Source organism: Schistocerca gregaria, chromosome 2, assembly GCF_023897955.1.
Source record: "Schistocerca gregaria isolate iqSchGreg1 chromosome 2, iqSchGreg1.2, whole genome shotgun sequence".
NCBI lineage: Eukaryota > Metazoa > Arthropoda > Insecta > Orthoptera > Acrididae > Schistocerca > Schistocerca gregaria.
In genome coordinates, this window is record NC_064921.1 from 529,174,045 (window position 1) to 529,187,469 (window position 13,425).

The window sequence follows — 13,425 nt, forward strand, 5'->3', positions numbered from 1 at the left end:
TTTGTTTAGGTCTCAAAAATAATACGTATTAACCTGTAAAGCAGAAACAGACAAACTGTTTACGTAACTACCGGGGGAGTGGTGTGGTGACCGCACACGCCCCTCCTATCCGCATCCTCAACTGAGGATGACACGGAGGTCGGATGGTCCCGATGGGCCACTTGTGGCCTGAAGACGGAGTGCTTTACGTACTGACAGGTGGAATGTATTCTCTACCTCCATAGAGGTAAATGACGATTACAGCAACACGAAGTGTACCCAACCGCAGAATTAAAATACGTACTTTACACCATAATTAATGAATTCTATGACAGTTAGAAAACAAGGATGAAATTCAAACTAAAATAACTTAATGATAAAAAAGTGGGACAACTGGAACTGATGACGAGTAAACGTGCCATACAGCCATTCATTCGATCGTAAGTCGCGTTCAATAAATTCCGTAGAACAGGAGAGTATTTAGAGACGTGGAACGACTGAAAGTGTATGACAACAGGTAAGAGAAATCGCTGCAAGCTGTTTACGTAGATAATATGCACAGGCAATACCCACTGATGTCAATTTACTCACACTATCTCTCATATAGGCCCCCAATCTGAAAAAAGGCACTACTTACTTGATGCTTTTATTCAACACTTGAAACCATTTACTTAACACCGTGTGCAACACTAGCTCAATTACAAGGTACTGGGCTGTCAGCCGGCTGGTCCTGCCAGGGCTTTTCCTTGGTGGGAGCACTCTCCTCCTCATTACGCCAACTGAGGAGCAACTTTAATGAGAAGTGCCGGGCCTAAACTTCAGAAAGCTGACACTGTTCGGAGAGCAGTGAGCTGACCCCGTAGCCCTCAGTACCGTACCCAAATAAAGACATCGGTTGGAGGATGGCACGGGCGTCGGTCGACTACACATTGCTCTCTAGGCTTGATCTGGCGTCACTTTTTCTTTCTACACTACAAGGTGTCAGTTTACTGTTCAGTTATTGTTAACTGGAATCTAAATCCTCAATTTGAAATATTTTGCTAAATTGCAGAAGCAGTGGCTAACAGGGCACAGTTTACATTGGTTCTTAATGTCTGAAGATTTTCAGTTATCGTTATGTAGTTGCAGCTGGGAAAATTAGGCGAAAGCCACCACGAACTTATTCTATTATTGTCCAGCAATAAGGTTTCTAGGCTTTAGTATGATAGACGCAGTTCCTTCCAAGATAATATGTTAATCTTTACCTTTCAGTAAGAGGGAGAATTCATTTCTTTACTTTGTTGTTTGTACCAAGAATTTATGCTATCAGTGAAAAAGTGTTTCATTGTCAAAATATCTTCAGAGGTACAATGCAACTTAATTTCTTTGTTTTGTCACTAGAATGTTTAGCATAGAAAGGAAATATAAGTGCACTTAAATTCTAACTTAAGATTTTGTGAGCTAATTCCATTCGACCTAAGAATACATAATATGTAGCGAAATGGCTTTAATTACATGCTCATCTCAAGGATAGCGCTGGATGTACCACGATGTTACTAATCCCATGGCTATACTTTATTTTAAACTTTCGTTATTTATTTATTATGTCTCGTAACCTGTAATCCATAATTCTTGCGTTTTATGGATGTATGGAGGACACGATAGATTTTTGTCTCTCTGAGGCTTCTGCTTTAAGTTCCAGTGGCTACCCCGTGTCCAACAAACCGTCGATTTATCATTACCTGTCCGCCAATTACAGTATACTACTTTAGCGTGTAATAAAATCAATTGATTTTCATCTGTGGAACTTATTTAATTTTTCATTGTAAATTGATACATGCGAAAACATATTTCAAATCTGCAAAGATTTATGGAGACACAAATAATATTTGAGCAGCGGTGAGAAATAACTATTTTTTTTAAAGCAAATTACTCATGTCAAGAACTATGATAACTAAAAAAAAAAATCGTCACTCTGAATTTCAACTAGAAATCTGTAGGGAAACATTTAAAGATATATTCTTCTAACATGATATATGAAATTCGGAGCTTGTAGTGACATATTTTTACTTGCTACACTTCATTTTCAGTGCGGAAAATAGAAACAGACGGTTGCAATCTCGAAATTATCCCGTCAGATAGGTTGGCAGCCCGGTTTTAACAGAGACAAGCTGTCCGCGACAGATATCGTCAAAACCGCACTGCCTTGTCAGAGCCACGCAACTGGTAAAGACTGCATCCTCGTTGCTCTCAGTACGACTAATTTTTAAACGAGTCATTTTTCCAGTGTTCACTTCTTTCCATTTCATGATAGTTTAAATCACTAAAATGTCTGTGACTTACTTTGCTATCATATTAACAATGATTCTGTTCTCCTTTATCCAAGAAATTTCTACGGGAGATCCGGTGTTTGCCTAGCCCTGCACATAACTCCAGACAAGCCGAGCGGATGGGAGTACTCCGTGTTTGTATTCCTATGTAAGTACACAATTAAAAAATTTATGTATGTATAATTAACTAATTGTACAACATGAAAACAGTAAACGTTTCTTCAACCATATATTTTACGACTATAAATAATACTGTAATAAAATACTGCTTTTACTTGCAGGAAATCAAATGGTGATCATTGCTGTTAAGCAAAATTTCTCAAATTTTGGTAATGTTGTCTGTGACTGAGAATCAGCAGCGTCCTCGAGACACAAAAGTATGATCCCAGTACTGTAAAAAGTCTGCCTCGAAAAATAGGAGTTATTTGTAGGAATATAAAAAATATAGGAGTCTTGGACAGATCGCCATAAATAATCATTTCACTTTATATGCTACACTTTCGTTTCTCACTTCCTTACAAGGTTGTTTTTTTTCTGTTTTCGACGTTGAAGATACCATAGCTGATATTATGAGTGAAATGGAAAGGATACATGAAGCTATGTCAAGATCTTCGTCACATAATCACGGCTTCACTTCATTCGGAACTGATGCCCATCATAAAAATTAGTACGAGTTGTTATCCGAATAGCCACGAATTTACTGTTGATTTTGTTGTGACATGTAAATGAATAGCCTCTTAGCGTCAAGTTGAGGAATATCTTGCCACGTCTGAAATACATGCTGTTTCCGACCCAGTAGCTTGCTGGTTGGAGGCTTGTGTGTTACTGTGCGAGTAAATATTCCCACTTTTCAGATATGCTCCATGGAGCCGAGCAGGGCAGTCAGCGATCCACACATTTTTAAAACCATCCCTGGTGCGAATCGCATTGTGAAGATCTTTCACATTCTACTGGTCCACGTTATTTGGAACCCTACTCATGAAAGGCAGACATGCCCACGTAGCCGCGAGCGTTAAAGCGACAGGTTACGGGATGAGGTAATAGCCGCCCCGGATCGAATCAGACCGCCGAGTTAACGACGAGCGGTTCTTGTGCTGGCCAATCTGAATGTGGCTTTTAGGCGGTTTCCCGAATATCTCCATGTGAATACCTGAGATACACTGTACGCACACGTTTAGAATATTTTCTCACATTTTCACACAGAATTTACTCTATATGTAGACAGACTGGATACACTTATTCCGTCCCGAGGGAGGGGGAGAAGAGTCGAATAGGAGACTGATGGTCTCCGCTGTTTGGTCTCCTTTAGCACTTACACAGTAGCAGCATAAACAGCGTGAAACGCATCACAAGAGCATTTGCTATTCTCACCAACTGCTGATAATCATCCAACATCCATTCAAGACTTACCAATTCAGTCTTGATGACACAACCAGCAGCTCCCTACACTATAATTCAAGGCGCTGGAGAGATTTGGATCTCGAGGCTCTGCTTACTGTGAACCTTCAACTGGTCTTTTATGGACACATTAACGTCGATCTGATCGCCACAAACATAAATGAGACGCGTCTCTGAACACCTCGGATCCCCCTCGATGTTCCAGTTGACTTTGTCTCTACAACATGCAAGTCTCTGTTGTGTGTTATAGATAATGATGCGTCATGACTGAAATCTCTGTCTCATTTCATCTACATCTACATCTACATTCATATTCCGAAAGCCACCCAACGGTGTGTGGCGGAGGGCACTTTACGTGCCACTGTCATTACCTCCCTTTCCTGTTCCAGTCGCGCATGGTTCGCGGGAAGAACGACTGTCTGAAAGCCTCCGTGCGCGCTCGAATCTCTCTAATTTTACATTCGTGATCTCCACGGGAGGTATAAGTAGGGGGAAGCAGTATATTCGAAACCTCATCCAGAAACGCACCCTCTCGAAACCTGGCGAGCAAGCTACACCGCGGTGCAGAGCGCCTCTCTGTTTACATACGCCTGTTCCTCAGTCACTCAAAAAACCCTACAATTTTGTAGTCGTGTAGTTCTTCTGAGAGGTCCAGTTTAAACATACATCCCATTCTGCTACAAATTTAGTGTCTAGATTTGTATAAGTAATTAAATTTCCCAGTATATAGTATTCACAGAACTATACATAATTTTATGATAATATTAGTAGTGGGCTCTAATAATTGTCATCAACATTGTTTAACTTGTAGACTACTTCATTTTTTAATGTCAGATGATAAAAAGTGATACGCTGAAGTAGCATAGAACAAGAAATTGTAGCTGAGAGAACGTCGTAATGTAGTTACATTAACATATTTTTTTCTTTGTAATGGATACTTGAATTTTAACTAAAGCATATGTCTTGTTTTAAGAATTATCTCAGTAGTCTGTAATTGTGTACGCGTGATTGCTAAAACATTTTTATTTGTAGATTAACTTCTGTATTGATCTTACAGTTAAAAGAGCTGCACACAATAATTTAACGCAAAACATTAAATGAACTTTCATGTCGCTCATGCAAGGATCTACTATCGCGCTCAAAAGTGTCCGAGCGACCTGAATTGCGTTCCGCCTGATTTGCATACAGCCCACATAACACAGTCTCCCTGCAAATCCTCTAAACCTTCTGCGGCAGAGTCGTTTGACTGTAGAAATGGGTACCTCTAGAGACCACTAGAAAACACTGTTATTTATGGTAATGAGTCTAAATGTAAAATAAAACCACACCATGAAAATACTAGGAAACATAATTAGAGATGAGACAATCCTTAACGCTTGTAAACTCAACTCTATTACTTTAATAACTTCGAGCTGTCTGGGGCACAGTTGAAAATCGTCTTACTCGTTTCGACATTCCATGATTTTCAAAGGCTACAAAATACAAAACAAAACTGGAATCAAAAGATAGGAATATATGTTACATTTCTTAATTAATTAGAGACATAGTTTTTGAGTAGAATATGGTTTTCGAGTTTAACAGTTTTATGTCAATAATATAAATTTATTCTTTGGTATCAGTTCGCACTTCTCTCGTGAACGAGCATGTTGCCGAGATACAGTGTATCTATTTAACTATTTTATAATGATTGACATAACATTGGTAAGCTATAAAACCAAATTCAACTCATTATGCTATGTCTCCAATTGAAGGAGAAATGAAACATACTTCCACACATTGCAATATGAGTTTTGTGTTGTATTTTGTAGCATTTGAAGATGACGGAATATCGAAACACGTAAGGTGATTTTGGAAATAATAAGAAATGTGCTTGAGACATTTGAAAGTTATTCGTATTAAAGAGCAGCTCAGCTTTAGAACAATATCTGACGTTTCAAAAGTATTACCTCATTCATTACAATCGGAGACAACCCCGTCACATAAATCAGTTAGTAATCCGAAGGCAAAATTAAATATTTTTATGAACAAGAGATTTGAGACAACATCTGGACTCCTAACGTTCTATGTCAATTGGACTATTTTAGCCCTGTATAAGGTTTTTCCTCTTCTACTACATATCGTTCCTGTTGCCACTGATTTTTAATAAACTGGTTGTCAACTAACGAGTTAAAATAACGCGCGTAACAGCAGAAATGACTGTATGGAATCTTCAACATTGACAGAGTATCATCAGTAAAGTCACTGTACTCATGAATCATGTAGAATTATTTGTGCATATGTTTCAAATTTAAGTGACAAACGGAACCTTTTGTTCTGGATCTGGATTGAAACCAAGTAGCTATAGCTGTTGCTAACCAACGTAATTTTTTGTGCCTGACCGGAACTCGATCACGGCAAGGATCGTCATTGCTAACTAGGCGTAAACAGACGTGAAATATGGAAGTATTCACCAGTAATAATTAGAATACCTGAAAGGAAACTAAATGACGCTACGTTTCTTCCTGAATCAGTAATTCTGTCAACACCTTTATCTCATTGATATCTAAGCACGGAACTCTTAATAGCCGGCACTTCCATTGATGAGTAACTAGTCTGCTCGTGGCTAAAATTGAAATTCCGTGATGGAAAATTATGTTTCATTGGTTCATACCCAGTATGTATTCGGGTGGTTAACTAAGAAACATCAGATGTTAGATATAGAATTTCTTCAAGTCGTCGAAATCTTTGAATCTGAAATGAGGATACGATTCTTTTTTACCTGATCTTGAGTCGAACCCAGCAACCAATGTTGTTGTTTTTTACCAACGAACAGACGTCAAGTATCAATTGTTTGCTCACGAGTAGCGATATATTTGGATGTCTGAGTGGAAATAACACCAGCATCGTTATTGTCGACAACACATGAACAGACATTGAAAACGAAAATTCTTTCTCGTTAGTAGTTCGTAGTGCACATACCAGGACTTGAAATAAAATAGTGAACACCTTTGTGCTGAACCAGGATTCGGACCAGAGACAGAGAGGATTTCGCAACCAAGGAGAACACAAAGAAAAGATCAAACTATATAATTCAGAGAGGGTAAAATACTGCGGTATGGGAGATTCGAATTGTAAACACATTCCAGAACCACCAAAAGTTTCAGTATCTCAAGTTCAAATAAAATTTCTCGTGCAAGAAAGGTTACTGGAGACAGTATCTGCTTTTTGCAAATTCCGCCTTTGTTATGGGCCAATCTAAACCAACTCTTCCTCGATTGATGGCGAATGGATATGATGTTTACATTGTGGATTTTAAACTACCGTGCAACCCGATATTCTTTACTTGTCTTTACCAGATGTGAAGTCGGTCTGTTCGTGTGTGTTGCAAATGTCCGCCTGAAGTGGGAATCGAATCTATACGTTTTAGCCAGCAAAGTAAGATCAATGTGCTAAACCACTGCATCCCGCAGTTGGACTGCGCTGTGACGGAAGATGCACTTCGCCTAAAAATTAGCGACAACGAGGAAAATCTGACTGTCTATTAACTGCTAAATTACCAGGAAGCTTCTGACATTGAAATTAAGCTAGCTCAAGCCAGTCAGATGTAAATATGCTTCTAGTCATCGTAACCCCGATTCTAAGCCATTTGAAATATTCACCATTTCAAGAAATTTCTTAGTTCTAGAAATACTGCTGCAGACTATGTAGTTACCAAATAAATCGATTATTAGTGTCATTATTTTCACAGCTGCTACACATGTGTTTAAAAGAAGCTTTTCATGGTTTCTAGAGAGTTTTAGAAGCAGTTGCCAACTACGTAGTAATTATTTATTTGTTTCCTTCACTGGGGACACTCTTCAGGCTTATGTTCGATGTCTCCAATTATTTCTGTATTAAATTAAAACTAAGTTAATAGATGAAGACGTTACTTGACAGTAAAAATCGCCTTACATTCTTCATTTACTTGCGCCTATCAACGACGCATGTAAAATTCTGAAGCTGGCAATTTCAAATAAAATAGAAAGTGAAATGTTGCAGATGATCAACTATTTTCAATGCAATAAACTCAAATTGTGGCATTCTGCGTGTTCGAAGATAAAATGTTCATGGTGATAGTGTGAATTTAGTATCCACTTCAAAAATGTACGAAAAAATTACAGAGCTGCAAAACTCACATACGTCTCGCTGCCCTCCATTTATTCGCCTCCGTGGAACACCAGTTTCAGTCATCTGTTGTTGCGGAGACTGTTTGCCAGTATTCTTTCTCTCATAAAAATACACAGTTGAGTCATTGGGCTCCATAACTACAGTATCAATAATTTCATGTGCAAGCACTGCATACGTTTTGCAGAAATTAGTAGTGCCGTGGTTTCCAGTTATACGTATTCCACACCTACGCTGGCGCTGTGTAAATTCAGGCCCCAGGCAGTGAAGAATAACACTGACGCCAGTACTGTGCTTGCAAAGCCAACTTCATTGTTAGTTTAACTTGATATTGTAATACAGAGTCACGTGACCTCTCAACATGTCAATCAGTTTTTCCCCTCCTGTGGTGTACTGTGTAGTAGACCAGTATTTCATTAACACTTGAACATGGTAAATACTTAACTTTCGAAACAGGTAGTGTTCACACATGTGACATGATTCTAATGCAATCGCAGACACTTGTAACATTGAGTACTTCGTTATGGAATGGTACTTAAACATCAGAGTTTGTTTTCAACATTACTCAACTTTCAGTATAACTGTTATAGTGGCACGCAGGTGGATCTACACAATACTGATGTCGAAAGCGAAGATAACCTTCCACCGCTGATTAACACAGAATGAGGTAAGCAGCACTGTTCTCGGATGTAAATAACTTTTCCTCCACGGCGGCGTACGGAACACTAGATGGCGTTTCTGTGGCTAGATCTGCGATTCGTTGCACCGACTGTCTTTACTTCTGGTGCTTCCTTGAGGTACTAATTTCTGGATGATACCTCGTTCTGAGGACAAGGCCACACTTCCAACCAGCGAAATACGACAAAATACAGTTAGCAATCGTTCCACGAACAACTGTTTACTACGATTAAGAAAATTTGCTTTAACTTTGTCGTCGTTGGAGGAATTTTGTTTCCTCTTAAAACGTCTTGAATAAGAAATGCTCATTGTCCAGGTAGGAAGCGATTTTAAAACAAAGTCCACAAAGCGAGGGCCATGTCGATGTTTTCGCCTAACAGCTCTGCGTAAGTGTTTTGTCTTAGAGGTATCACAAGTTGTGTGCGTCCAGCTGTGAAAATTTTTAGTTGAAACGAGTTAAATATCGATGCCTACGGAAGCTAAAAATACGAAACTATCAACCGAAGGCTAAGTTTATCTTCAAAGTGATGTGTATTTATAAAACGCTATTACTAACGTTTACCTCCTAAACTAAAGTTATAACGTAACAGCTGTGCGTGTTCTACCATATGGCAGCTTTCTGTATGTGTCCACTAATAGAAGTAATCATGTACACTACTGTATTCTTTTTGTGCCACATACGCACAGAAATACTATGTATAACTGTCCTCATGTAGCTGTGATGTAGTAAAATGTGAGATGAAGCGTAAAGCTTAAAATATGTTCTTGAAAATGACCCGCGGTTTAAATTGGATAACTGCTCAAGTAATAAACAGATAACAGCCTACGTAGACCATTCATATGTCCACAGCCTACGTAGATCATCTATATTTTCATCCTCAAAATACAATGATGCTCTGGACTCCCAAAAGAATAAAATTTGGAAATATTTGTTTGGTGCAATATTTGACTGAAAACATACGACAGCGAAACAACATGATAAGAATGATTATCTTATTCTAAATTTCACCTTTGAAGTATGCCACATCTGAAGCTTTCGAATAGCTCAGTCATTTACAAAAACAAAAGGCTGTCTGCAATCTCCTCAGTGGCTAAGATAGAACTTATTCGTTAGGCGGCACCCTCCGAATTCTATAAATCTGCAAGACTGACCACATTGCTGGATGGGGAAGTTAGAAGAGTAAATTTTTTCATCTGCTATAGCCATCCAATGCCACGTCTACTAGAGGTCTCGTGGTAAACGGCGCTAAGAAGCGCGTTGATGTCAATTCATTATATTGCATTTTGGATGTATACTGAAATTATAAGTCTAACGGAAGCAGAACATAGTTCCCCATTTTCGGCTCGTTTTTGATGGTAGTGTATTGCAAAATGTTGTCGTGACAGAGAGGTACCAAATTTCTGAACGCTTTCGTGCTTCGGACTACGTTCCCAATAGAGCAACAGCTGCCTAGGCACCCACGTGTCCCCTGCATGTCGCGGTGACTGACTGCGAGCTGTGGCAATGCTGATACCCTCCTTTTGGTCAGTACAACACTTTTGATAGTTGAAAAAAGAATATGATATACCGAGTCAAAGTGAAACCGATGTCTTTGATGAAAACACGAACGGGCCATCTGACTTTGAATTCTGTGATTGGAGCTATGAGGAACATAATGTGATTGAAAGTGACACAGTTGGTATTCTGCTAGAATTCATCAGAACTGCTTGGAGATGCCGAGTGTGGGAGAGCGTGGGAACTTAACACCTGTTACCGCAAATGTTACAGAATTTCGACATAGGTATCACAAAGTTACTCGTGTGGAAATTTCTCGTGCAGCGTACGACCTGAAAGTCTTTGTGCCAACAGTATCACAAAATGCAGCTGAATTATACCTTTAACACATCTGTATTACTAGGAAAGTTTGTTGTTGTAAACTATTTTTGTCAGTCACGGTTGTGAAATAATTCAAGTGTATTAGACACTAATCAAAATATATACCCATAAGGAAAATTTAACACTTCTGACGCAAAAACTAAAATAAAAGTGTGAACAAGCATGTAACTCTGCTACTCCATACGTTTCTCATCTCCAGGTTTACCTGAGTGTGTTCATTGCTACCATAACTTTTGTTTTGGATGGTATCTCCCTAAATGATGAAGAACTCGCAAAATTACTGTCATTAATGGTCACTTAAAGTCTTTCCAGAGCCTGACTTTTTAAGTATTTCCAAATCACATACTTCTGGTTACTTCACTGTATTGAATCAAGTCTGTGATATGGCTCGAGATGCGGAGCTTTCCTTAAGATTTCTTTACCGGACTTCGTTCTGGCCTTTAGCAGATCGAATCAAGGAAACTAGAAAAAGACTTACAAAACGCAGCGTATTTCCGTCGAGATCCAGACCGATATGCAAATCAACTTGCGTACTGGAAGCGGAGAGCATTACCACTAAGCCACCAACACACTGCTGCAGAGTACCTTCTCACACTACTTCCTTGTCGCCTCAGGTAGTTTTCTGAGAACGTGCAACAAGAGAGGTGCCAAACTTAAATCCTGAGTTCAAATAACGTCTTTTGCTTAATCAGTCACATATCTTAAATGCAATGTATTTAGAATATTTCATCGAGATGATGGCAAAGTATCAAGTTAACGTAGACGGACTGTTCAGCATACACCCGGAAGTAAGTGGAAGATCACAGCGTTGCTACACTTTTCGTGCTTTGTTTTTAATGTAACCTAAATAGCATTGCTATACGAACTCAGTGGTTTCGTAGCATTCCGTTACATACTTTCGTTACGGTCATTTACAGTTAAAATAGGGATGGAGATAATAAAGTAAGACATCTCACTTTAAATATACTGTTCTGACGGGATTTGAATCGATGACTACAATTGCAACCGTTGAGACATTGAGATCGTGAACGTACTCTCATTGCTGTAGCAGATGCTAAGGCCGATAGAAACAGGTCTCTTCAAAGTAAATGATGAAAGACATTGTAATTTACTCGCGAAACTTTCCTTAAAACTTACATTTTCCATCTGAGTCACCTATTACGCATGAATTGTTCAGAATATTTCATCAAACTTACACATTAATACCTAGTGAATTTCGCAGGATCATTAATCTCCAGTCCCGGACGTCCGTCGACTGTGATCGGAGTTGCCAAACTTTTTGCAGGTGAAATTGTGTGTATTATTGTTTTACGAGACAATACGTGCAATTCGCGAACATTTGTCTTGCTATCTGCGAGGCGCGACTTTAATGGCATCCTTCCTTTAGTCTTTGTTTTGTGTTGGAGTTAACTCGTATCAAATACATGTGAATCAGAATCAGAATGTAGCGCCTGTATATTCAATTGACGAATACTAAGTACATTTCAGAAGAGTGGAAACAAGACTGCTGCAAGCTGATTACTTAACTAATTGCTACATAAAGGTTCGTTTGTAGTGGCTGTCACTCTTGTTGCGTAGAAGACGTTAATATTTTTTAAGTGTTACCTACACAAACCACAAAATGATCTATGTGCCTTCTTGGTACTAACGAGATAGGTGCCTCGTATATTACGTAGAGGAGATTCGGAAGTGTTTGCAGTCAAACGTTAGCAGTTTTTGGTTCCATTCTCTGCTTGTTCTTCAGCGAAACGTGAAGCGTTGTAGCAGCGTAGGTGTTGCTAGTCGTGCATCAGAGCATAGCGCTGGCTTGCGGAGCGCAGTGAATTAGAAGATGCGTCTGAACAGTTCGGTGAAACAAGAGATGCTAACAAAATGCATTTACTGGCTTTCAAAGTAATCATCTTTCGCTACAACACACTTCTGGCAGAGTTTGTAAAGAGATGCACACCTGGTATTTGTTAATTTTCCTTACTTAACTTGAATGACAGCAAGTCGAGAGGATATTCGAATGAAAATTCGTAACCCGTATTAAACATCATATCCCTTCACTACCATGGTATTCTGTTTAGGTTGGACCATAAAAAAGGGGACGTCACACCAATTATATAATATCAACAGCAGACTTTCTTTCACTAAAAAATTCATTTTATTAACTAAACCAGTGCCTATTTAAGGTCACAGAGATTTTAATCTATTTGATGTTGGGACGCTGAAAATTTTGCTGCGGAACTGCATTTCGAAATGAAGTCTCCTCTGTCGCAGTATTTGACCCCTTCGGAACGATGTAGTTCGATCATTTATTTCTTCTCCCCGCAATAGAAAATGCCTCTGTCTCCACGAAAGGTAAGTGTCTGGGTTAGAATGTTGGTCCAGCATAAAAATATCAACAATAACGGTAGGTGCCATTATTTCGAGTCAAACATGCATACACGTCACCACTGGTGAGCAAACAATCGATACCTAATGTCTATTCGTGGACAGAATAGGTGCTGGGTCCGGTTCCCGGTCGGATAAAAACAAAATATATCCTCGTTTCTGATTCATGCATCTCGCTGCTGCTGAAAAAAATCGATAGGTAACATGTGATTAGACTTAGATAACAGTTCGATTACTTGTTTTTTTACCAGTCCTTGTCAAAAAAACTTTACATTATGGCATTTCAAGATTAAACAAATGCAGACATGGTTACATGTGAGTTAAAGTACCGCATGCGAGTATTAAACGTGTTCAGTGGCTACTTCAAACGGGATAGTGGTCATGATAGACTTTCAGTATAAAAAGTTTCGTCATTTATTTTCAAGTTTACATTTGCTTACTGATGCTGGTGGAAACTTCGATACTTCACGTCTCTTAGTGCCGTGTCACCAACGAGGACGTTGTCGTTATCGAGTTTCTGTCACGCAAGAAAGCTTCAGTTAGTTAACAAAGACTAAGACTGTAGATGCTGGATCTCAATCCAAATCAAGATCCAGAATAATAAAGTTCCGTGTCTCATTCAAAGTTGATACATGTACATAAATAACCGTTAACGAATAAAAAATA

At 38.9% G+C, this 13,425-nt stretch overlaps 1 protein-coding gene across 1 annotated transcript in view; it reads left to right on the top strand.

Annotated features, from left to right (window-relative positions):
* Positions 1 to 13,425, top strand: part of LOC126335869 (G-protein coupled receptor GRL101-like) — a 697,223-nt gene that overhangs the window by 653,236 nt on the left and 30,562 nt on the right. The window contains exon 25 of the mRNA XM_049999341.1: positions 2,345 to 2,436. Coding sequence (XP_049855298.1) covers positions 2,345 to 2,436 — 92 coding nt within the window. The remainder of the gene's footprint in view (positions 1 to 2,344; positions 2,437 to 13,425) is intronic.